At 34.0% G+C, this 24,205-nt stretch overlaps 2 protein-coding genes and 1 long non-coding RNA gene across 14 annotated transcripts; 2 read left to right on the top strand and 1 right to left on the bottom strand.

Annotated features, from left to right (window-relative positions):
• Positions 1–8,682: 8,682 nt before the first annotated feature.
• Positions 8,683–11,462, top strand: LOC131593303 (putative gamma-glutamylcyclotransferase At3g02910). 6 transcript variants are annotated; one of them, XR_009280880.1, is made up of 5 exons: positions 8,683–9,221; positions 9,571–9,669; positions 9,939–10,077; positions 10,228–10,290; positions 10,927–10,987. XR_009280880.1 is itself a non-coding variant. In XM_058865752.1 (3 exons), exons 1-3 carry the CDS (start codon positions 8,752–8,754, stop codon positions 11,182–11,184), a joined length of 627 nt encoding a protein of 208 aa, XP_058721735.1. In that variant the 5' UTR covers positions 8,683–8,751; the 3' UTR covers positions 11,185–11,455. The 6 variants fall into 6 exon arrangements, 2 of the variants coding, with proteins under 2 accessions (XP_058721735.1, XP_058721736.1); XR_009280881.1 differs by lacking the exon at positions 9,571–9,669 and having other exon boundaries at positions 8,685–9,221; positions 10,927–10,983; XR_009280883.1 differs by lacking the exons at positions 9,571–9,669; positions 9,939–10,077 and adding an exon at positions 11,103–11,176 and having other exon boundaries at positions 8,686–9,221; positions 10,938–11,001.
• Positions 11,463–11,552: 90 nt separating this feature from the next.
• On the bottom strand, positions 11,553–18,410 carry LOC131593304 (uncharacterized). Of its 7 annotated transcripts, none has more exons than XR_009280886.1 (7): positions 18,053–18,404; positions 16,694–16,875; positions 14,169–16,601; positions 13,933–13,994; positions 13,706–13,813; positions 13,205–13,589; positions 11,553–12,688 (listed from the first exon to the last, which is right to left on the bottom strand). XR_009280886.1 is itself a non-coding variant. In XM_058865754.1 (4 exons), the coding sequence occupies exons 1-3, from the start codon at positions 18,322–18,324 to the stop codon at positions 13,972–13,974; spliced, it is 477 nt and encodes a 158-aa protein (XP_058721737.1). In that variant the 5' UTR covers positions 18,325–18,408; the 3' UTR covers positions 12,695–13,589; positions 13,933–13,971. The 7 variants fall into 7 exon arrangements, 1 of the variants encoding a protein (XP_058721737.1); XR_009280887.1 differs by lacking the exon at positions 11,553–12,688 and having other exon boundaries at positions 12,695–13,589; positions 14,169–14,828; positions 15,023–16,601; positions 18,053–18,403; XR_009280884.1 differs by lacking the exon at positions 11,553–12,688 and having other exon boundaries at positions 12,695–13,589; positions 18,053–18,403.
• Positions 18,411–19,269: 859 nt separating this feature from the next.
• Positions 19,270–23,011, top strand: LOC131657138 (uncharacterized). Its single transcript, XR_009300504.1, has 3 exons — positions 19,270–19,521; positions 19,740–19,799; positions 22,775–23,011. It is a non-coding gene; the product is annotated as an uncharacterized LOC131657138 (long non-coding RNA).
• Positions 23,012–24,205: the final 1,194 nt, after the last annotated feature.

Genomic DNA, 24,205 nt, shown 5'->3' with positions numbered 1-24,205 from the left:
CGGTGAAAACTATGGCTATTGGAAGGATTGTATGTGTGTCCACATCAATGCAATTGATAGGAACATCTGGACAGCTATTGTCAATGGTCCCTTTCAGATCACCATGACAAATGCAGCTGGTGCAGTTGTTCCAAAACCAGAAAATACTTGGGATGCTGAAGATGAAAAGAGATATGCATACGATTGGAAAGCGAGAAACATTCTAATCTCAGCTCTAGGAGTTGATGAATACTATCGCGTTTCCCATTGTAGATCCGCTAAAGCTATGTGGGACACATTGCAAGTTGCCCACGAGGGAACGGATGATGTCAAACTAGCTAGGATCAATACGTTAACTCAAGAGTTCGAACTCTTCCACATGGAAGATGGTGAATCCATCGAAAACATGCAGAAGAGATTCGTTCACCTGAAAAATCGGTTAAATTCTCTTGATAGACCTGTTTCCAATGCAGTTGCTACTAACAAAATCTTAAGATGCTTGAACAGGGAATGGCAACCCAAGGTTACAGCAATAAAGGAAGCAAATGATCTAAACACCTTAGACATTACCACTCTCTTTGGTAAACTAGAGGAACATGAACAACACCTTAAATGCCTTGACATGCATGAGAAAAGGGCAAAGAAAGAAAAGAACATGGAGAAAGAGGTAGAGAAGAAGTCAATAGCTCTAAAAGCTTCAAGCTCCAAGACCTCAAGACAAGAGCTAGAGGATAGTGATACAAGTGATGACGAAGACTCCGATGATGAGGAAATGGGACTGTTTGTGCGAAGATACAACAAATATCTAAAGAAAAATGGAGCAAAACATTCTGACAAAGGCTTGATCAACTATAGAAAGCAATCAAACAAGTTCAAACAAGATGACGACAACAAAGGAAAAATCAAAGGTCCTTGCTTTAATTGTGGGAAAGCCGGTCACTACAAACCGGATTGTCCATACCTTAAGAAGGAAAAAGAGAAAAACCAAAGCAAAGGTCATAACAAATCTAAGAGAGCCTACATAGCATGGGAAAGTGATTCATCTAGTGAAAGCTCATCAAGCGATGAAGAAAAATCAGCAAACCTATGTTTTATGGCTCATCAACACAAGAAAAAGAAAGCTGTAAGTCATCTTAAACCTGAACTCGTAGATAAGGTATCTCATTCTCAACTAAAACTTGCTTTTGAAGAATTACATAGAGATGCAATTAAAGCTTTCAAACTTTTGGCCTCAAATAAGAAAATCTTTTCATATCTTGAATCAAAAGTTGAGAAAACCGAAAAGGATATGGAAGCTTTAAAACAATCTATGCTAGACATTCAAAAGGATAAAGTTGAAATAAATCCTACATCATGGTTTGGTTGTGAGACATGTCACATTTGGCAAAAAGAAGTAAGAGATCTAAAAGCCAAGTTAGACAAGGCTCTACAACCAAAAGTGACTTTTGCGGTTGATCCAAATAAGTTCAAAAGATCGTATACTCCTTTATATAGTAAATACACTTTTGTACCAAAAGTATCAACTAGCAAAACAGCATATTCTCATCATATTACCTGTCATTATTGTTGCAAAAAGGGACATACCATTGAAAAATGCAAATTTAGGAGAATTTTAGTTCCTAAAGGAGTATTTCAATGGTTGCCTAAGTGCAACAACTTCTATACTCACCACCTAGGACCCAATGAAGATTGGGGACCTTCTATTCTAAATTAATTTTGCAGGAAAAGTGTCTTGACATCGCCGAAAGGTGGTGGTTCCTTGATAGCTGATGCTCAAGACACATAAAGGGAGACATATCACTTTTTGGTATGTCATCTATGAAGAACTATTCTTGGCAAAGGAAATGTAGGTGACCTGGCCACCACTAATGTATAAGATACATCACAAATACAAGTTAACCCAAAAAACACAAAGGACGCATTACTTGATGTGCAATTGGCAAGTTGCATTGCAAGGAAATTTAAACCTATTCTAAGCAGAATAATGTTTGGGACCATGTCCCGCATCCGGGAGAACATCAAGTAATCGATACTAGATGAGTTTTTCGCAAAATCAAGCAATCAAGTTGTGAAACATTCTATCAAGACAATTCATCATCAAATCTAGGAGTATGGCACACTGACAAGAGGATTCCACACAATGATGACAAAACACCTACATATTGAGAAAGCGGTAACATGTTTATTGTTCACTTCCAAAAATTTTATTCATACTATAATATGCTATCAATTAACATGCTTATAGTGACTTCATATATGTTTATCTATATATCTCAATTACATATATGTGTCTATCATCTCCATTTATAACATATCATGTTTTGGGCATACAAGCAAGTAACTAAGCATAAATGCATCATATAGTAACATCCCTAAGGCATTTTAAACATTTGAAGCAACTTAGGTCGACCTAACCTGCATCTGAGTCGACCTACAGAAGAAAACTTTCAGCAGAAACCAAAAATGCCAAGTTACGTCGACCTACCCTCTTTTTAGGTCGACCTAATCTGCAATTTTTTAAAGGCTTCTCTGTTAGGTCGACCCAGCCTTCATTTAGGTCGACCTACTGCTTCAAAAATTCCCAAATTTGGGTCTGTTGGTCGACCCGACCCATCCCCATCATTCATAACCCTTCCTCTTTTCATTCCCACTCATTCTCATATCGTTGTGTACGGCCAACCCTAATTCCTCAAGTTCAAAGAGTGTCAAAAATCATCCCTCTCACACAAATCATCAACAACCATGCCTCCAAAATCAAGAAAGGGAAAGGAAATTGCCTCTGGTTCATCATCTCAACCGGGCTTTCTATGCAGGATTTACAAAAGGGGATGGTTGTAATTTCCGATTCAAAATGGGCTCTAGGTCGCATGTTGTTGACAAACGGGCTTGGATTAGTATCTTTGGTCTCAAAATTGTAGGTGATGAATTCTGTATGGAAGACGGGGATGTACCGGGAAACTATGACCATGTGGCCTACATGAAGTTTATACTCAAAGACCATTCCATATTTGACAGACCTAATGAAACAATAACAGCCGGTCACCTGAAGCAAGATCCTAGGCTCCTAAATTGGGTCATCTCAAGAATCATTCGACCAAGAGCAGGAGGGTACTCAATAATTGAAAGGAATGAAGTTGTGCTCATGTATCTGCTGCAAAACAGAACGCGTATACATTGGCCTTACTTCCTAGCTGCTAAGTTTCATGAGGTCCAACAGAAAACTACAGCCCTGTGTTATGGATCAATCATTCAAACAATTGTCAATCACTTCGGCATGCGGCTTGACCACTTACACTACATCAGCATACACCAATCTCAAGAATTCTCACAAACCACCTTGAATCTTATGGGATACCATTGGAATCCAGTTAGGAAAACCTACTATCTCATTCAAAAGGGAACAGGGAAGGTTATTTACAATTATGATGATCCCACGGAGTTTGGAAACAATGCAGGAAATGAAGAAGAAGGACTTGATCAAGATAATGCAAATGATGATGATCACCACATGGAAGATGTTGCACAAGATACAGATGCAAATTGGAGATATGTTCCTTCACAATAAGAGGATATCCCTTGGGGATACACTGCTCCACCTCCGCCGGATCAGTCCAACATCATCTCCATGCTTGAAAATATGCAACTCCTACAGCAACAACACTTCGACACACAGCAGCTTCAGTTCCAGAACATGCAACAACTTCAACAAGATCGATATGACGAACAACAACGTCAATATCAATCACTATACAGCCTGGTTCAAGACCACAAAAGCGATTTTGAGACTTTTGCCTCCAACTTGACTCTAAGACAGAATCAGTTTGAGGAAACGGCATTGCATCGTCATGCCAACATAAGTCAAAGCTTCAATACTCTAAACCACTCCGTGCTTGATCTGTTGGAACAAGTTGAAGAAGACCGTCCTCAAACATTTCAAAGAGGAAGAGGAAGACGGGGAAGGCGTTAGGATGCATATCTTTTCATTCCATCATATCATTACATCTCATTCCATCATTGTCATGAATATTTACTAAAGATTTCTAAGTACTTAGTTTAGTTTTCTTTTAAATTTGTCTGAGTATTATGTGTGCTTGGTTGTAACATTAAAAGTTTTTTTTTTTGGATATTATGTCACCTCTACTTGCTTCTGTTAACGATTATGTGTGCTACGTTCCTGCCTTATCTATTTTATACTGTCTCTTGTTTCTATTACTCGTGCATTTCTTTTTTTTTTATGTTGTCAAAGGGGGAGATAGATGCTGAGAGTACGGGGAATAGATGCTGAGAGTATGGGGGAGCAATCACTACTTGTTCTGCTAGAGATGTCACTGATTGTTTGCCATCATGAGATGTCATTGAGTGTTTGCCATCATCAAAAAGGGGGAGAATGTAAATACAAGGTCACATTCACAAAGAAGTTTTTGATCCATGGCAAACTCCACAAGCAAACAAACAACAAGGCTTAAGCAAAAGAACTCAAGGAAATGCTAGGTTGGCTATTCAAGACAAATCAGGTCGACCTGCAATATATCTAGGTCGACTCAAAACTAAGAAAATAAGAAAGTTTCAGAAATACCACAAGTAGGTCGACCTAACCACACTCCCAGGTCGACCTAAACTGAAGAGTTTTTATCATATCACTGTTAGGTCGACCCACTCACATCCACAGGTCGACCTAATCTGAAGAATTCTTCAAAAAGCTGAATTAACTGATTCTAGGTCGACCTAACCTAGCAATAGGTCGACTCAACTGGCAACAAATTCATTCTGACTCATTCTTACCTCTGTTAGGTCGACCTAAGCACCAAGGTAGGTCGACCTATCTGCTAAAAACTTCCCAAATCATGTGTTCACTCTGCTCCAACATACCAGCAACTCACATATATTATCTAAGGTTCAATTATTGCACATAACACCAACGACTGAAAGATACACAAAGGCTTCTCATCTTCGTTCTTCGTCATCTCCAACACAATTACACATAATCATTCTTGCGTTGAGGGTTAGTGATCGAGTTCGATAACGTCCATGGAACGGAATTGAAGATTCCTAGTGGGTGAAGATTTGTGGGGTTTTTTGGTGAATAAAATCCGAGGGTTTTGTCCTCCAAGATAGGTGTTTCTTGGGGGTTTTTATCAAGAGGTTTCATCGAGGATCCATCTGAGTGTGAAGATTGAAGAACAAGGGTTCAAGGCAATTCAAGACACTGCAGAAAAGGGATCAAGTGAAGCTCTTGGATCACCTTGATCTGACTCAAGATTAAGGGGGAAGAAGATTCAAAGGATCGACAAATTCGGTTTATTGTTTATCGCTTTGTTTTCTTCTTTGTATATACTACTTTCAACATTAATGGAAGATTTCCCAATTTCAATTTGGAATTGGGGGCAGACGTAGTCGTAGCGAGGACGATCGACGAACTGCCTGAACAAATATCGTGTTCTTGTCGCTTTTATCTTTTCATTTACGTTCTGTTCATAGTTGGTCATAATTGCAAAATTGATTAACGATTCAAGTGTTAAAATTGTGAATTAAGGTTCTGCATAAACATCACAATTCACCACATCTTGAATCATCATCAATTTGAACATTATCACCAAGTGTTTGTCTTTTTGCTTATTCCATTATTACTGCATTGCAAACCAAAGTTTGTCAATTTAGAAGTTAATTGATTTTCAGCTGTGAAACGTATTGATTCGATAACATATCACTTCATCGTTAATCTCAATTATCTTGTGGTTTTGTCACATATACGACCCTTGCAATAACGGTCCGGAATAGACGCAAGTCGATTCAGAACCGCTTTCGCTTTAGTTCGAAATAATTCCGAAAAACTCTGTGAGATCTATTCACCCCCCCTCTAGATCCTTAGGCCAGCGTCTAACAGGGCCGGCCCTGGACCAGGACAAGCAGGCCCATAGCCCAGGGCCTCACTAAAAATAGGGCCTCAAAATTTTAGTTTTGGGCCTTTGAAAACTTAAGTGTTATATAATAAATAGAATATATTTAGAAACTGCAAAACAGCTAACATGGCTAATTTTATTCTTTAAACTAATGGTAAGGGATTTTTAATCTATAGTTAAAATACTTAGTTATTTATTTATTAAAATTGATCTAATAATATTATTTTTTAAATTTTAAAATATCACAAATATAATATTATTTTTAATTTTCTTTTGGATATATCGTTTTAAAAAACTATATGATTTTAATCTTTAATGATAAAGACCTAACTAATTAGATGTCAAAATTATTTTCTTAATTTATAAAAAATAATTTTTAATAATTTTTTTAAAAACAATTCTCATAAAATCATGTAATATTTTTATATATGTTAAAACTTTTGTGTCTGGAATCATAAACTTAATCTAAAAATTTAATCTAATCCTTAAGATGAAATCGAACTCGTGCTATTAAAAAATAAGTTCTACAATGATCAACCAAGTTAATCAAATTCTTTGCTCGGTTGCGTTTTTATATTTATATATAATCATTAACCTTTAATTTAAAAATAAAATAAAAAAAATTAAAATTTAAAATTAATTGCTCAGTTATTTTATTAGGGGCCCACTTTTATTATTTGCCCCGGACCTCTTAAAAGTCATGACCGACCCTGGAATTATGTGTAGTCTTGATATATTAATTCTTCAATGAACCTAAAAATAAACTTTTTTTTTAAGGTCTTGCTAACTTGTGTACTCAGGGCAATGGTTAAGCATTCTAAAAAAAGAAAATATTTTATAAAAAATTTAATATTTCAATTTTCGAGACATTAAATACGTAGATTACCGAGATAAATTTACTATTTTGGAATGTTTAACCATTGTCCTGAGGGCAATAGTTAGCATTTCTCTTTTTCTACTCGCTTGGGATTTTCGCGGTAAGCAGTTCATTATAGGAATGTGAAGAATAGAAGAAATCCTTTCTAGATCGGGATAGGGAAGCGTTAGCTTGACTTGACTCCGCTCGCCTGCTCAAGCTAAGTAGGCTTTTCAAAGTGGTGAAGTGGGGGCGGAAAAAGTATCGTAACGACTAAGTATTAGCTTATAAAAATTGTTTTGGTTAGACAATCTAAAGCTTGACAGTTGCTGCTTTGTGCCACAGCTGGTGCTGTTTTGGGTCTTTTAAGAACTAGAGGTAGTAATAATTTCTAATGTAATTAACCTTATATGAAGTCATTATGTACATTCTATATTGGTTAATATGTGGACATTATTTTATGTCAACTAAAAATAGCTCAATTACCTTCCATTGAATCTATTATGCAGAAGGTTAAAGCACAAGTCTTATAGGAGATAGGTATTAGAAATGTAAAATAATAATTACAAATAGTGATATAAATGAAAATAGAGGCAACTAATGTCGTCAAGAATTCAATCAAAAACCAATAGTTAGTTGGTTCAGTGGTGATTGATGCTGGACTTGGTAGGGAGAACCACGGTTCGATCCCCCAATTGTAATCGGGAGGGGGATAGACCCATTTAATGCCAGAACTGACCGCTAAGGAGAACCCCGAACCGGACTATACCAATGGTGATAAGTCAAAAAAGAAAATATAATCAAGCAGAAATGAAGAGAACATAAAGGAAAAGTCAGAAATAAACATAAAGGAAAAAACAGTACTATCCCAATTGGTGCTGTTAGTGTGAAAAATGTAGACATAAGTGCTGCGGACCTAGATTCAAATGTAGCCTGCATAAATTTTGTTCCAATTAGCAGTAATTTGCTTTCCAAACTGCTTTGGAAACATCCACACACAACTCACAAACAGAATGTATTAGTTTAAACTTAAAATACCTGAGATAAGGAACCACCAAGCCCTATTCCTTCAAAAAGTTGATGGAAAGACAAAGCCACAAGGAGAGGCTTTATGGTATCAATTGCTTTGTGAGGTACCTAAAGACATTCCAATGATAACTGAGTGTACCATAACTCCTAGCTCCAACACCTTACACACATTGATAGTAAAATAAGTAATAAAATTTATATAGTTTATACACTTGATAGTAAAAAAATGCATAAATTTGATTTCAAGTTTAGACCATTACATATGGCTTTTAGCAACAATTTAGTAATCTTACTTGAGATACTAAAGATCCTCTTCAATTCTTTGAAGAAATGGAGAGGATCTCAACTCTTGAAATGTGTGACATATATTTTAAATTCTTTAATTTATATACAATGAAAACATTGGTAATTGTGTTCTCCATTTTTTCCGAATTTTTCAATCTCACCGATGGACATCGGGCCGTTGGCATCAATTGGGACATCTATAGTATAAAAAATTTGGCTTATTTATCTATTTACTCAAACATAATTTATTTGTTGGTTTTTAAATTATTAAAAAAAAAATTTACATAATGTTGATTTTATTTGTATAAATATTTTTAAAAATATTTTACTTCGTACACTTATTTTCAAAATAAAATTTGACTATTTAAATAAATAATATAGAAATATGGTTATTGGAAGGATTTAATTGAATATTGGAAAATAAAAATCTATTCAAATAACCAATTTTAAAAAATTGATCAGTTAATGGAACTGTATTTTAAATTCACATACATATCTTTATTATATTAAGTAATGTAAGATTTTTTTCACGAGGATTTAGTCAGGTACCCAAAAATATACTTGGCACCCTCATTTTCAATAATAATAATAATAATTAAAAAAAAAAAAAGAAGAAAAGAGGTAGAATAATATAAAATTCAGAGGTTCCTGTGAATGGAATGAATACGAGAATCCATTGTATTCCATTTCAATTCTGAAAATATGGTTGCGGAGGCAGACGTTTCCGGCAAAGAAGCCGCCGCCTTGATATTCACGTACGGAACATTAAAAAGAAACTTCTCGAACCACCCCCTTCTCCAAGACCTAATCCTGAAGGGCGACGCCTCTTTCATCGGAACCTACCGCACGGTCCAAAATTACCCTCTTGTATGTGGCCCCTACCGAGTCCCCTTCCTTCTCAACATTCCCGGGTCGGGTCAATCTGTCCACGGAGAACTCTACTCCGTCTCTGCAGACGGGCTATCCAGAATGGACGAACTGGAAGGAACCTCGCGCGGTCACTACGAGCGTCTCCCTATCAAGGTGGTTCCTGTTCCTTCCGGTGAGGAGGAGATGGAGGCAAAGATAACATGCGCCGAGGCGTATTACGCCCACGGGAGCTACGCGATGGAGATGTGGAACAAGAATGGTAAACAAGGGTTCAAGTGTTATACGGAGAAAGAAACTATTGGGTATGTTAAGCGTAATGATAGACCTCAACATTTGACTTTCCTTGATCATATTCGATTCTTCCTTTCTGATTCAAATTCAAACTAAATAGTTTTTAGGGTTCTTCTGTAGCCCCCTCCCTTTATTATTATTATTATCTATTGTATTTCGGAATCATCTTGTGTTTCTATTGCAATACTTGACTTGTGTGTGTCTTTCAATCTATAAAATGCTTAATAAAACCTATACAATGTTTATTGTAAAAATTGCCAACTCAGTAATGTAAATATTGTAACATTCCTTCATCCTGATTTTGAGCCACTTAGCAATGAAAAGATGATTCTACGATATGAGTAACTAAACTCTTGACAGCATGGCTCTCTACTCCTCGTGGTCTGGATGCTCCTTTTCTGAATGCGTGGAATATAGGATGAATGTGCCATGGCTTTTGTCGATGACATCTCAACGAAGGTCAAGTTTAGCAAACCATTTGACAATTCTACCTTCAGTTTAGCAAATACAAATCTGACATAAAATAACATGTCAAGTTTGATGGTGTTCAATTTATAATCGAACACAGCCGTAACCAGAAACAAACAATATTAAGCATGGACAGTATTTTAGGAACTAATGATGATGGAGTTAGACAGTGTTTGTTAAGAGATTACAATGAATTAACATATATAGGATTCGAGGAAAATAAAACAAGCATTCTAAATTACTATAACTTACTATTCCAGTATTTCAAAAGGTGCACAAATACAGTACATGGTAAAGCCTAACTAACTACCAACAAGAAAAACTACATGTCAAGTTTGGCCTGTTGCATTGACTGTATCATGATCGACACCGATGCCTAGCAGAAAAATGTTTCTTAAGGTGATTAGCCTTCTACCCTTGCTTGTCATGTATGAGATAAAAATGCTTAAGAAAGTTATTTGGTTCTTAATTATGTTTTGATTTTTGAGACTTTATGTTTTGTTGTGTATTATTTATTTTCAATTTAATTCGCCTCTCTCCTGTTTGCAGATTGACCAAGGGCTTCATGTGGGATTGATGACTTGCAACAAGATGGCAGTACTGGAATCTAAGGTATAAGTTTCCTCTTTGATAGATTTTAATACTACTCCTTTACCTGCATGCATGTTTGAATGCTCAAAATCTCTGTTTTGTGAAAAAAGTGTTTTTGACATCAATTGTGTTTGGAAGGCGTTTGTTAAAGATGCTGCTCAAATTGCTTAGTTATTGTTGTGGGCTTTTAAAATTAATTTAGTGAGTTTTTCTTGTCCTTCTTTGGCACAAGAATTTCAAATAAATTTTGGTTATAGTTTCTAACCGGTTATCTTACTACAGTTCAAAAGTAGATAAAACACTGGTTTCATCAATAAATTGTAACTGAACCTGAATCAAACATTTTCTTGTGATGAACATATATATATTTTTAAACAGCCAAAGTTAATAATGATTAGAAAGCTAGTAGCTGGAGATCATTGTGGTGACTGGTGAACCATTTTATGGTGCAAAGCAAAAGTGTAAGAACTAAGAAGCTTTTGCACTTCTAGCAAGCCTTAAGAAAATGGAAATTCAAAATCTTCCAAAACTTCAATCTATTGCCGAAGATGGTTTTCTTACAAGTTTACAACAACACCACAATATCAAGTTGATGTTTTTTATTTTTTACAACATCAATTAATTGTGTAACATTTTTGAGATATTTTTATTCTTTAGCCTGTTTGCAGATCAACCAGGGGCCTGTAATTGTGTGATTGGAACCAAGATGGAAGCAATGGCTCTCAGTCTCAGGTATAAATTTCCTCTTTGATAACTTTTAAACATTACTCATTTAGCTTCACATTTCTCTGTGACTATTATTTACTCCCATATCTCTCCTGGTTTTCTTACAGGTTTCAGAAAGGAGATGATTGCTGGAGTAACTACGACGAGCAGCAATTATCTGTCAGAGTTAATTTTGCAGCAACTGCTTAGCTGTGGAGTGCTGGATGCAGTTGTGGATCCGTACTCATAATAATCAAAGAGGAGCAGTGTTTTCTTACAGGCTGCATTTTTTGTGTGCATATTTTGATTTGAGAGACATGATCTTTAAGTTAGTTGTAAATAACATTGATGTGACTTATATATCATAGTGATCCTCATGACAAATTTGATATTGGACATGTTTTAGCAAGCTTTGCATAGCAGTGGCATCTCTTTTATAAATGAACCAGTTTATTTTCCATCACTTTATTAGCTTACTTCATTTGTTTATTTTCACTATAATACCATTAAGCTAAGCAAGGTAATATAAGCAGTGGCCTAAAACACAACTAGTTTTCTATACATGTAGGTCTGAAAATAGTTGGTTAATGATTTGTTTGTAAATAAACTTTTAAGAGAGTGAACGATAAAGGTTAATGACAATGTTTATAGGTCTTGACACTTAAGGGTTACTGTTCAAATAATTTGTCATTTAGTTTCAACACAGTTTTGAAGTTTGACCCCTTTACTTCAATTGTTAAGGTGACATGAGTTTAATAAGTAACAACAAATCATTGCTAAGTGGCTCAAAAACAGGATGAAGAAATGACAGGCATATGTGACCTGAGTACCCTGACAGGCTCAAAAATCATTCCTACACTATAAAGATCGAAATTGCAAAGAGTCTTTTGCACATTATTGTTGATAATTAATTGAAATAGAAAATTGAAACAAGTTATGATTAGCAAATGTATCATTTTCACTTGCCTTACTTTTAGCCTACAATATTTGTGCCATAGCTTCTTTTTCCATCAATTAAATCTCTTTAAATCCACTAGTTTTCACAAAAATGATCTTTAGATTCTAGAATCTAGGATGTGTTTTCAAAATTGTCAGATTCTAAAATCTGAACAATATCAATATATTTCATGTGAAGAAATAGAAATTCATACACACCATATTCTTTCCATTTTTTTTAAACCCTACCCAAAACTCTTCAAAAATACAAAATCTATATTTCAAATGACAACCAAATCATCAAGTTGTCGATGTGAAAGTTGACAGTATACCTCCAATCATATATTGTATTGGTTGTCGGCTACAGTTAAAGACCGATAAAAAGTTTACTTTACAAGATGAACTGTTGATATGGGTTCTAGATAGAGCAAAAAAAGTTAAAGATTTACTACTGTTATTTCAAAATCAAATCTAGGTGGGAAAATAGAAATTTATTTCATGTATTGAAATGTCTTCTTTTCAGGTCAAGAAAATGGTTCTGCAATATCTGTAACAGAACTGCATATATTGTTGATATGCTTAACTAAACTCTTGCCAGCATAGCTCTCTACTCCTCATGGTCTGGATGCTCCTTCTCTTAATGCATGGAATATAGAATGAGTGTGCCATGGCTTTTGTCGAGACCTCTCAACGAAGGTCTGCATATTTCCCCAGACATCATTTAGATTTGTGGAGAAAACCATTTGACGAATCTACCTCCAGTTTAGCAAATACAAACCTGACATAAAATAACATGTCAAGTTTGATGGTGTTCAATTTATAACCGAACACAGCCGTAACCAGAAACAAACAATATTAGGCATGGACAATATTTTAGGAACTAATGATGATGGAGTTGGACAGTGTTTGCTAAGAGATTACAATCAATTAACATATATAGGATTCTAGGAAAATAAAACAGACATTATAACTTACTATTCCAGTATTTCTAAAGGAGCTCAAATACAGTACATGATAAAGCCTAACTAACTACCAACAAGAAAAACTACATGTCAAGCCTGGCCATTTGCATTGCCCGCATCGTGATTGACAACAATGCCTAGCAGGAATAAGTAATTTTGCATATGCAAAAATACCATGATACAAACTAAAACGAAATGAGAGCAAAAATTACATGATACAACCAAATAACATGATGTAAAAATAGGAGTAAAACGAAAATGTACATTGGTGAGTAAAAATAAGAGTTAAGACCATACATGGAAGATATGAGTAAAAAAGAAAATGTACACACACTTTATAGTATCCTGCTAAGTTATGATCCAGCTTCAATATCTCGATCCTGACCACGCCAGCAACAGAAAACAGTCTTGCTCTGAACGTAGTATGCTCCGGAAGCCATGGCACGTAGCATCGTATGATCCTACGACCGAGCACTCGTTCTTGATTATGTTGCTTGTTGATCCTACGACCGAGCACTCAATCTTGATTATGTTCCTTGATACAACAAACCTTGTAAATTCCTTTTGGTGATGCCACAGAAAGAACATAAAGAGAAAATCCCAAGGAAGATACTAGTTTTTGAAAAGCCTTGGAGTCATCTCTTGTATCAAGTTTAAAATAGTTTTCACAGGTAATCACAAGCAGTGCATGAATCTATCACTTTATCTACTTTAGAGCTGTAAGAAAACAAGTTCAAAACAACAACAGTAGATAAGAAACTAACAAGATTCCCAATGTGGCTACAAACTTATTTGAGATTCATCTATATGATTTTGCTTGTCCACAATATTACCTATATGATTTTGTGCAGCATCTATGACATGCATCTTTCCAATACAAGACAAGCCAAAACACACATTTTTGGAAAACAGAAGACTTGTTTATACCTCCTTTTCTGAATCTGCAATAAACCACAAGAGTGACCGAAGTAAACAAATGTAGATGGAAAGAAAGATGAGCATTAGAACATGCATGCAGTAAAATGAGTAATGTTAAAGCCTATCAAAGAGGAATTCATACCTGAGATGCCACTGCCGCTATCTCGGAGCAAGCCATCAATCACAGTTGAAGCCCTTGTAGATCTGCAAACAAGATAAAGATCAAAGACCGGTAAACAACTAAACATAGAGTCTCAAAAGAACATAATTCAGGATAAAATATAACTTCATTAAGCATAGGACCAAAGTTTAGGCTTTGGATAATACAAAAACATATGTAGTATAATCGGATATTTATAAAAGAAGTTAGTGACTCACCTAGACAGGAAATTCATGTGATCATTTTGTCATTGATGATTATGAAAGGGATTTGAGCAATCTTACGCCATTCTCTCCCTCGCTTCCTTCTCAAACTTGCTTCCAGTAATGGACAGCAAGTGATACTTAGTAGAGAAAGAGAGGAAGGCAATCCCTTTTTTGGCAAGGACTTGAGTTTGGGAGCATTAACAATTTCAAGTTTTTGGAGAGAGTTCAGATGTTGAAACCATCTCCCATTAATGACTTTATCCTTAAGATCATAGATGCATAGTGTCACAAGTGATGCAGGTAGAAAATGTCCCATAAACATGTTATCACCGCCGTTAATTCGCAACACTGAAAGACAAGTCAAATGTTTCCAAGCTGGCCCATAATTCTGCATAATCCCTCCAATAGAACCAATAGTCAGTTCTTGTAAGCTGCTAGGAAAATCATCTATGACAAATGCTTGAAAATTTGGTAGATTATCAATTGCCATTTCTTGAAGACCAGTTAGAGCGTGCATTCTTTCTGGTAGTAAAGGAAGCTTCTCACACTTCCACACGGAAAAATGAACGAGGTCTGGAGTGGCCAATCCACCAGGGGGAAATACCTCAAGTTCATTACAATCCCATATTTTGATGCTTCTAAAAAATGAGAGACTCTTTTGCGACACATCTTCTGCAATTAATATTGGTTTCAGATTTATACAACCCTCAATAAACAAACTCTTGAGGACAGGGAAAGCACCCAAGCTAAATGATATCATTGAATTACAGCTATAATATTGTATTTTGGTGTTACTGCAGAAATTCACAATAATTGATGATAACATAATATGAAAGAAACAAAAAGAGAAGTATTCCAAGACTCACTAGAACAAGACTCATGTGATCAATTCTTCATCAATAACTATGGAGTGAATTTGAGCAATCTTACGCCACTCTTTCCCCCGCTTTTTCCGCAAACTTGTTTCCAGTAATGGATAGCGAGTCACACTAAGTACTGAAAGAGAGGAAGGAAATCCTTTCTTTGGTAACGACTTGAGTTTTGGAGCGTTAATAATCTCAAGGTTTTGGAGAGAAGTGAGATGTTGAAGCCACCTCTCATTAATGCTTGTATCATTAAGACCACAAATGCATAGTTTCACAAGCGTTTTAGGTAGCAATGGCCCCATCAGCGTGTTCACCATATCAACGCCGTTAACTCGCAACTCCGAGAGACAAGTGAGATGTTCCCAAGTTGGCTCATTGTTCCACATAATCCCACCAACAAAGCCAACAGACAGTTTCTGTAAACGGCTAGGTAATTCATCTATGACAAAAGATTGAAGATTTGGTAGATTATCAATTTCCATTTCTTGAAGTCCAGCTAGATTGTTCATTGTTTCTGGCAATGAAAGAAGTTTCTCACACTTTCACAGTGCAATATAAACGAGGTTTGGAGTTGCCAATTCACCTGGGGAAATGACTCCAGTTCATTACAATCCCATATTTTGACGCTTCTAAGAAATGAGAGACTCTTTTCCGACTCGTCTTCTGCACTTAATATTGATTTCAAATTTATACAACCTTCAATAAATAGACTCTTGAGGACAGGGAGAGTGCCTAAGGTAAATGATATCAATGAATTACAGCTATAAGATATTTTCAATTCCTCAAGCGATGTATAATTATGCAAGTTATCGTGAGGAAGGAATTCTAGATTCTCACAATTACTGATAATGAGAAGTTTCAAGGTTTTTGGTAGACCGTTTGTTGGGAACGACATCAGAGATGGAAAACTATCTATAGTCAGCTGTTGAAGAGAATTCAGAGGGAACATCAGTTGCCCAAATACATGATCAGATAATGGAATTGAATGCACCAATAAAGGACATTCTCTTAACTCAAGCTCAATTAAGAAAGGAAATTTTTTAGTTATGTTTCCGGCTATCAGTTTCGGGCACTTTCTTAGAGATAAAGTTTTTAGATTAGGAAACGTTGTAGTCGTATCTCCAATTAAGTCCCATTCCTTCCACTCTTCCATATTCTCAAAGTGTAGACTCTCCAAAGAGGGAAATGGTTGAAATGAAGAACCACCACTTCCATAGAACTCAATACCAATTGTCTCCACTGATTGCATTCCTTCAATAATGAGTTCTTTCAAATTATCCAATTTTCCAAAGGGTAGCCATAAACAATCATTACAAGAATTTTCAAATCACCAATTTCGGGTCTTGAACATCCGGCTCGTGCAATGGAAATTCAACTTCCTTGTGGCTTGTTTGACTTGTAGAGATTAAGGAAACAGTTTGATTCTCATTTGTTGATTTACTAACAAATACCTCAACACCAATAATACAAGTATCCTTTACAACAAATCTCTTTTCTGGATCACACAGCTCAACCAAAGGCATGAAAGGAGAGTAACCCCAGTTGAGGTGATGTTCATTGAATTCGTGGAGAATTGATTCTAGCAAATATATGTATGAAGAATCAATTTAGAATATGAATTACTAAGAAACGAATTATGTACAATGTGTAACCGGAAAAAAAAAACCTCACCTCTTGTGTCAGTGATTGTCATGTTGGAATCCAATTGATTGAAAACAGAAAACTTATATTTGACATGTCTGCTCCATCCCTCACACATATTAGTAGTTTCCACAGCCCTCAAAGAAATTGATACGAAGTCTTCTTCACTGTTCCGATGTGGACTTTTCCGATGTGGATACAGATTAATTCTCCTAAAGTAAAACAATGTCGGATCAGAAAAAAAAAACAAAAAAACGTAAAAGTATACATTGGTAAATCATTTAACATACCATGGATAACCGCCTAGAACAAAAGGCTCTGAGTATATCTTCTTAAGTACTTTCAACTGAGAGAAGTTCTTAGGATGTGTTTGGTTCGAGGTAGAGCGAGGGGAGGGGAGGGGAGGGGAGGGAATATTTAAAATGAAATGTGTTTGGTTCAATTTTTTGGAGGGGAGAGGAGGGGAGGGGAGGGGAGCAAAATCCCTCCAAATGTCTGTTTTTGCGTTCCCCCGAATCGGGGGGATTCGGAGGGGAGGGGAGGGGATCTGAGTTTTAATATTAATTAAATTAATATATTTACTAAAATATCCTCAATTTTATTTTATTATTATAAAAATATTATTTTCTTTCATGTTTTTACTTTTCTTTTTGTGATTTTTTATCTATTGCTTCCAAGTCTTCCATCAACTTATTATAATTATTCTTCAACTTCAAATTATTTTTTATTTTCTATTTAATAAAAATTATAACTACTATATTTTTGTGTTTTATTATAATTTATTTTATGGATTCAAAATTTGTTATCAACACATAATTTATTGTGTCGAGAGTTATAATACGAATCAAGTGTACTCAATTTTTTTAATATTATGCTATAAGTTATGATTTTTTAGTCACTCAGTTATACAAATATTATTTCCAAGAAAATATATATGAAATTTTTACAATGGAATATCATATCACTTATATAAAATTACAAGGATAAAATTGTAAATTATTATTAAAATCCCTCCCCTCCCCTCGTGAACCAAACATATTTTCTAAGTAGTTAACAAAATCCCTCCAAAAGGCTCTGAGTATATCTTCTTAAGTAGTTAACAAATATTTATCTTAAGAACTCTGTAATCATTAAGGGTCTGTTTAGTTCAAATGAGGGGGAGGGGAGGGGAGGGATTTTAATGGAGGGATTTTGCTCCCCTCCCCTCCTCTCCTCTCCCCTCCTAAAAATTGAACCAAACACAATTTATTATAAACATTCCCTCCCCTCCCCTCCCCTCCATTTACCTCGAACCAAACACACCCTGAAAGAACTCATTAATGAGTTGAATGAAAAAAAGTTAAACGAGAATGAAATTTGAGGTGCTTGGCAGTAAGTAGGGTAGCATACCGTAAAAAATCAGTTTGGTAAAGCAAACTGGAAATTTGAAAAACAGCACGTCTCAGCATATCCAGCGATTTGTTGTTAGCTTGACTGGGGATGAGTCTGTTGTTAGCGTAATAAAGTAGATCTTGAAGATCCACCAGTGTGTGCTTCACCTTTTCCAAGAGTGAAGCGCTACCATTCGTGATCCGGAACCTGTAGATAGAAACAATCTTTTCTAACAACAGCTTCACAGAGTTTGACAGTGAGACGAGTGTTTCTCTTTGAATGGCCTCCATTACTTTGTTTAGGAAAGAAATGACAACAGAATGAAGAAAATATTTCTTTCATTTAAGTACCTTTTACCTTTAGCAGGTCAAACTGGGGTAGTTGGTAATAGGTACTAGTATGGCAACATAATCCATATCCGCAAAAAATATGAATGGTTTAACTTTAATTTTTTAAATAAAGAATGAGCAACAAATGATTTAAAATTACCCTATTTTCCATTTTATATCTTTTTAAAGAAAATTTAAATACCATTTTGAAATAAAGCAGTTAAGTTTTTAAGTTTAAATATATACTCCCTTCCCTTCGTTTTTTATTATAAGTCGTTTTAGACTTTTCACACAGATTAAGAAAAATAATAATTGTTGAATGAAAATGAAAAATTACGAAGGTTTTTACAAAATTATCCTTCATTAATGACATGTGGAAGATAAATTTATATAACTGAAAGGAGAGAGAATAATAAATATTTAAGGATATAATAAAAAAATAGCATTAATTATTCATTGAAATTGTAAAGCGACTTATATTTAAATACAATTTTTTTCCAAAACGACTTATAATAAAAAATGGAGGGAGTAATAGTTAGTGCAAATTTTAATTTCTGAATTTTTTTAAAATTCTGTATCATAGTGACTTCCAGAATGAGGTTCAATTAAGTCTCTCACGAGTAGGAGTGGCAATAAAATCCATTAACACAATATCCATCCGATCCATCCTATAATTTATCCATCCAATCCATCCACTAAACAAAAAAATAATTTAATGGATTTATCCAATCCATCCATTAAATCATATGGATGGATTCAATCCATCCATCTTATTTTATAAATCCAATGGATATTATTTTATCATTTATTAAATTAAACTTTTTAATATAAAAATATATTACATTTAATTTCTTTTGTTAAACGTTAAAACAAAATAAGAAAAAAAAAACATTTCAGATTCAGTTTTCAAATTTCACGAATCACGTTCTTTCCAAAAAGAACCCTAATTTCGTTTTCCCCCAATTTCTTCTTCCCTCAATTTCTTGATGAAACCATTTAGCTAGCAATTCAACTCAACGTTTTGGTGCTACAATCGCAATTCAACTCAACGTTTCGGGGCTACAATCGCAATTCATCTCAGCATCGCAAATTCAAATCAGCATCGCAACTCAACGTTTCGTATTCTCGTAATCGTTGGCTTCTTACTCGATATCATTGGTATTTCCCGAATTTTTCTTCGATCTGTATGCATTGTTTGATTTTTCGTTTCGAAATTCATATGTTTGATTTTCGTTTCGAACGCAAAAACTATGTATTTAAGATAATTTATATGCTGAAACCCATTATTATTTTTCATGTTAAAGGATTTGTGGTTATGGTTATGTTATAAGTTTCAGGGTTGCTTCATTCAAAGGTTTGTGTTTCTGTGTTTTCAGGGTTGTTTATAGCTATCGCTTGACATTGCTTTGATTTCCAAGTTCTACAAAGCTAAAAAGGTAAATATTTGTTAAGGGTTGCTTCATTCAAAGTGTTGTTTCTGTTGATCTGTTTTTGAAGGTTTGAAAGTTTGAATTACTTGTATTACATTAAGATCTGCTACTGCTTAGTTTCTCTGATGTCTCTGATTACTTTAGGATCTGTTTATATCAATATGTGTGAGTGTATGTGTTGATTAATCCCTAAACAAAATCAATTAAGGGCCAAGTTAAAACATTCATATTAAGGTTGACACGAGTAATAGAAAATCAAAGGAACCAAGAATCGGTGTTTACATGCTGGTGCATACACGAGTAATAGAAAATGTGCAGTTGTTGTCGCCGCCATTGCTTCCCTAAATTGCGTTTAGTTTCGCGCTTGGAACTCAGTGGCAAGAACAGATAGCAAAAGTTTAGGTGAAACATCTAAAAGTGGCCTTAGTTGTAATGCTTTAATTGATAATTTGACTTATAATAGAACCCAATAGTATCAATTATCCATGCACTTGACTCTGACTAGCAAGATATTGCTTGGTATAGGTTCATTTTGAAATGATTAATTCAACTTTTTAGGAGAGAACACGATAGTAGCAAACTGACTCTTCATCAAGTGTCACTAAACATGGAGCAACCCAATAAATATAATACTGAAATCTTTAGTGGCATCAAGAGCTATATAGCAAAATTCAATCCATAATAAAAGTATATCTCAGCATGATAGGAAGGTGTTAATTATGTGGTCATTTTGTGTTGATTTGTAGAATAAGTCGTGAAATAATGCATCTGCCTATGATTCAACTACCTTGTAGTGTGGCTGCTTTCCTGTAAGTGTTTTAAACAATGACAAAAGAGAAGATATGAGTCCAACAATGCTAAAATGAAGGTGTCATGAACCAACTTCTTCTGCCAACACCTTGGCTAGCGACTTCGTAGTTTCTGAGTTGCAAGAAGAAAAAATTATTGAAGTAAACAACATTTTTTGCATTATTAAGTAAAATTCAGATCCCATGAACACAGTATAAAAATTTTCGTTCAGCAAATTATCAAGTAAAATTCAGAATTATGCGAATGTAAATTTTATGCTTGTCTAGTAGTAAGTTTTTTGAATGCTGGAAAATAGTGAGATTCTGCACTTGCTGAATTTCATGATGCATAGCTCATGTTCACGTGCTAGATTCCAAGTAACTTCACTTTGAATTATATTCAGCTATATCTTAACAATAGGAAAATAGATTTAAGTAACAGCCCGATGTTCAGTTCCAAGTCGCCCACACTTTCTCCTTCCAACTCTGATTATGCTAGCTCCTTCACACTTTCGCCGGCGTCTACACATTGGTCTGATTTGTCATTCATGTCCTCTCGGCAACCATCACCTTCTTCTGGACTCGAATCAACCGAACAACCCTTTTATGTCAATAAAGACGCGCCTTTCTTAGAAAGATCTTCTTCGCTTCGCAAAGATGCCACTGTCTCTCTATCTTCAGAGACACTTTTGGCTAACCACACCATGCTAAGGACAAAGTCCTACAAAAGGTCTAACTCTAACCGCTCCATTGCAGAGCGCAGAGGGAGTAAACCACCACCTCAAATGTTGGTACCTTCTTTCCGGGAATCATCGCGTGCAGTCTGATTAAAACATAGTGGGAAATGGCTAACATGATTGTTATTCATGAAGTAGGAGACTCTTAAAAAAAATTAACTCATGACAATGATTCAATTTCTTTTTGTATAGCAATTGTCGAGCCTATAATAATATACTACTATTTTTTTTAAGTAAATCTGCACTTTTGTATGAACATTGGAGTAAGTCTGCAAGGTTTAGCTCAGGCTGAACAATAATAACAGCATGTACGATTTGATTAATAAAGCCAGCTTGTTTTTCTCTTCTTTTTCTTCATTTTTCTTGTTATGGTATGAAAGATGTTGTGACTTTAGTCCCACCTGTGTATTCACCAAAGAACCTGCAATAAAAGGTATGGCAATGTGTGATACTCAGTTGTTCATGGTTGCTGCTATCAAATGGAAACCATTGATCTAAGGGGAGTACGGGTTTCAAAAGAACTAGCAGCATCTCAAATGGTGCAACCATTTGAATGATTGAGTTGAAAAATGATTTTCTGACATTGTTCCTTACTTCATCATATAAAGAACCATCCTTAAACTTCAGGAACATAAATGGTAATTTCCAATCAGAAATGGTTCCTTAAGATTGCAAAATTAGATGCTGCTGTTTTATGCCTTATGCCATTCACATTGTTAAAAAAGTGTGGATTTCAAGAAAAATAATCTGTTTATATAACCATGCATCAATATATTTGTTAAATCTTATGAATAGTTACTATTATTAGATATGCTAGATGAAACATGTGACAGAAAACCATTAAATATTTTTAAAAAACTCAAGTTTATAATGCTTGATTTTGATTCAATTGCAAAATGACTTGTTTTACAATCTTTGTGAAAATGTATTTCTGAGATTGCAAAATTTCAATTTGTTCCATTTATATATTAATTGTAACATAAGGAATGTAGTTATTGATTACTATCATGATTCATTATTTTTGTGTTATTTCATTTTATAGGAAAATTAAACATATATGTATTTTGCTAATTTGAGATATTCTAATGTGATTTTGTTTTAATCTGACATTTTAAATAAACTGATACGATAGTTATACTGTATATGTGCCACGAAACCAAATTAAGAGACCATAAATCTGTTAGTAATCAAAAGATTAAAGAGATGGAGATTCATTTTACATAAAAAATTATTTGATTTTACTTTGAACTTATTCTTTTGTCTTCTCAAACACATTTCTCAATAAAGCTGATACCAACCATTTAGGTAGTATTGTGTGAGTGTGAGCCAATGATTTCATAATTATAACTCTATCATTTCTTATTTAGAAGTCACCATCTTTTCCAATCATAAATTTCATCATTACTGTCTTCATTTCAATTTAATGGATTATTTTAATCATTTTACTTTATGGCAGGTTCTTTAACTTGAAGATGAGCAATGATGAGAATGGCATGCAAAGAAGAGGTCGAAAGGTGAAGAAATTGAGTGGCTCAAATCAGTTGAAATTCTCTTGTAGCTTAAGGACTTTGATTTTATGCAACTCGAATTCAACTTGTTTCAACTTGGGATATGTAGCTAGTAGTCTAGTACTGTATGTAATCTTGAATTTGAATCTTGTTTCACTTAGAAATTCTCTTTTGTAATTCAAGAACTTGATGTAATTGGAATCGAAAGATTTGTACTAATTTTGTATCACTTTTTCTAAACTTATTAACATTAATTATGTCATCTCAGACTAGTGTATGTCTAGTTTACTTCTTAGAATAATGGATTTTTCCACTTACTTAAAAGATTTATATATATATATATATATATATATATATATATATATATATATATATATATATATATATATATATATATATATATATATATATATATATATATATATATATATATATAAAGAGAGAGAGAGAGAGAAAGTGTGGTTTTTTACAATTAAGAATATTTAAATTTTTTATTGTGAAATTTAAATTTTTTTATGAAATTTAAAAAATAATTAACAATATTTTTTTTGTGAAATTTAATTTTTTAATGAAATTTAAAAAATAATTAACAATATTTTTTTTGTGAAATTTAATTTTTTTTATGAAATTTAAAAAATAATTAACAATATTTTTTTTTGTGAAATATAATTTTTTTATGAAATTTAAAAAATAATTAACAATATTTTTTTGTGAAATTTAAAAAATAATTAACAATATTTTTTTTTGTGAAATTTAATTTTTTTTATGAAATTTAAAAAATAATTAACAATATTTTTTTTTGTGAAATATAATTTCTTTATGAAATTTAAAAAATAATTAACAATATTTTTTTTGTGAAATTTAATTTTTTAATGAAATTTAAAAAACAATTAAGAATTTTTATAATTATTTGCTTGGATGGATGGATATCCATCCATTTGAAATATGTTAATGGATGGATTGGATGGATTTTATTTCTTAATGGATGGATTGGATTGGATTTTTATTAAGAGATTTTAGTGGATTGTAATGGATTAATGGATTGGTTTGATCCATCCATTAACAATCCAATCCATATCCATCCAATCCATCCATTTTGCCACCCCTACTCACGAGTGATATTCATGGATTTAATTTCATATCTTTTTGTAAATTTTCAGTTTTCTCAAGTTTATCCACATTTGGCATATGCAAATAGCAAGTTCTTGACAATGGCAATCGTTACCGAAATCATACTGATATGTCAATGTATGATATTTTTATTTTGTAAAAGTACAGTTTAACATGTTCTTGATTTTTAAAATAGTTTTGTTTCGAGTTGTATATATTGAATTTTGTCACAATGGTTTGTCATTGATGAATAAATCTATTTATAATAG

This window comes from Vicia villosa, linkage group LG3, assembly GCF_029867415.1.
Source record: "Vicia villosa cultivar HV-30 ecotype Madison, WI linkage group LG3, Vvil1.0, whole genome shotgun sequence".
NCBI lineage: Eukaryota > Viridiplantae > Streptophyta > Magnoliopsida > Fabales > Fabaceae > Vicia > Vicia villosa.
Note: the sequence above shows the minus strand (reverse complement) of the source record. Positions and strands in the feature narration are given on the sequence as shown.

What these genes read in the sequence shown, in the direction of transcription:
- LOC131593304 (XM_058865754.1), bottom strand. Translation starts at nt 18,324, where the DNA reads ATGGAGGCCATTCAAAGAGAAACACTCGTCTCACTGTCAAACTCTGTG. An exon ending in TACCAAACTGATTTTTTACG is followed by an intron (nt 16,876 to 18,052) that starts GTATGCTACCCT and finishes GTTTTACTTTAG; the next exon opens with GAGAATTAATCTGTATCCAC. An exon ending in GACAATCACTGACACAAGAG is followed by an intron (nt 13,995 to 16,693) that starts GTGAGGTTTTTT and finishes TCTTGTTTGCAG; the next exon opens with ATCTACAAGGGCTTCAACTG.
- LOC131593303 (XM_058865752.1), top strand. Translation starts at nt 8,752, where the DNA reads ATGGTTGCGGAGGCAGACGTTTCCGGCAAAGAAGCCGCCGCCTTGATA. An exon ending in ACGGAGAAAGAAACTATTGG is followed by an intron (nt 9,222 to 10,926) that starts GTATGTTAAGCG and finishes TTTATTCTTTAG; the next exon opens with CCTGTTTGCAGATCAACCAG. An exon ending in GCAATGGCTCTCAGTCTCAG is followed by an intron (nt 11,002 to 11,102) that starts GTATAAATTTCC and finishes GTTTTCTTACAG; the next exon opens with GTTTCAGAAAGGAGATGATT.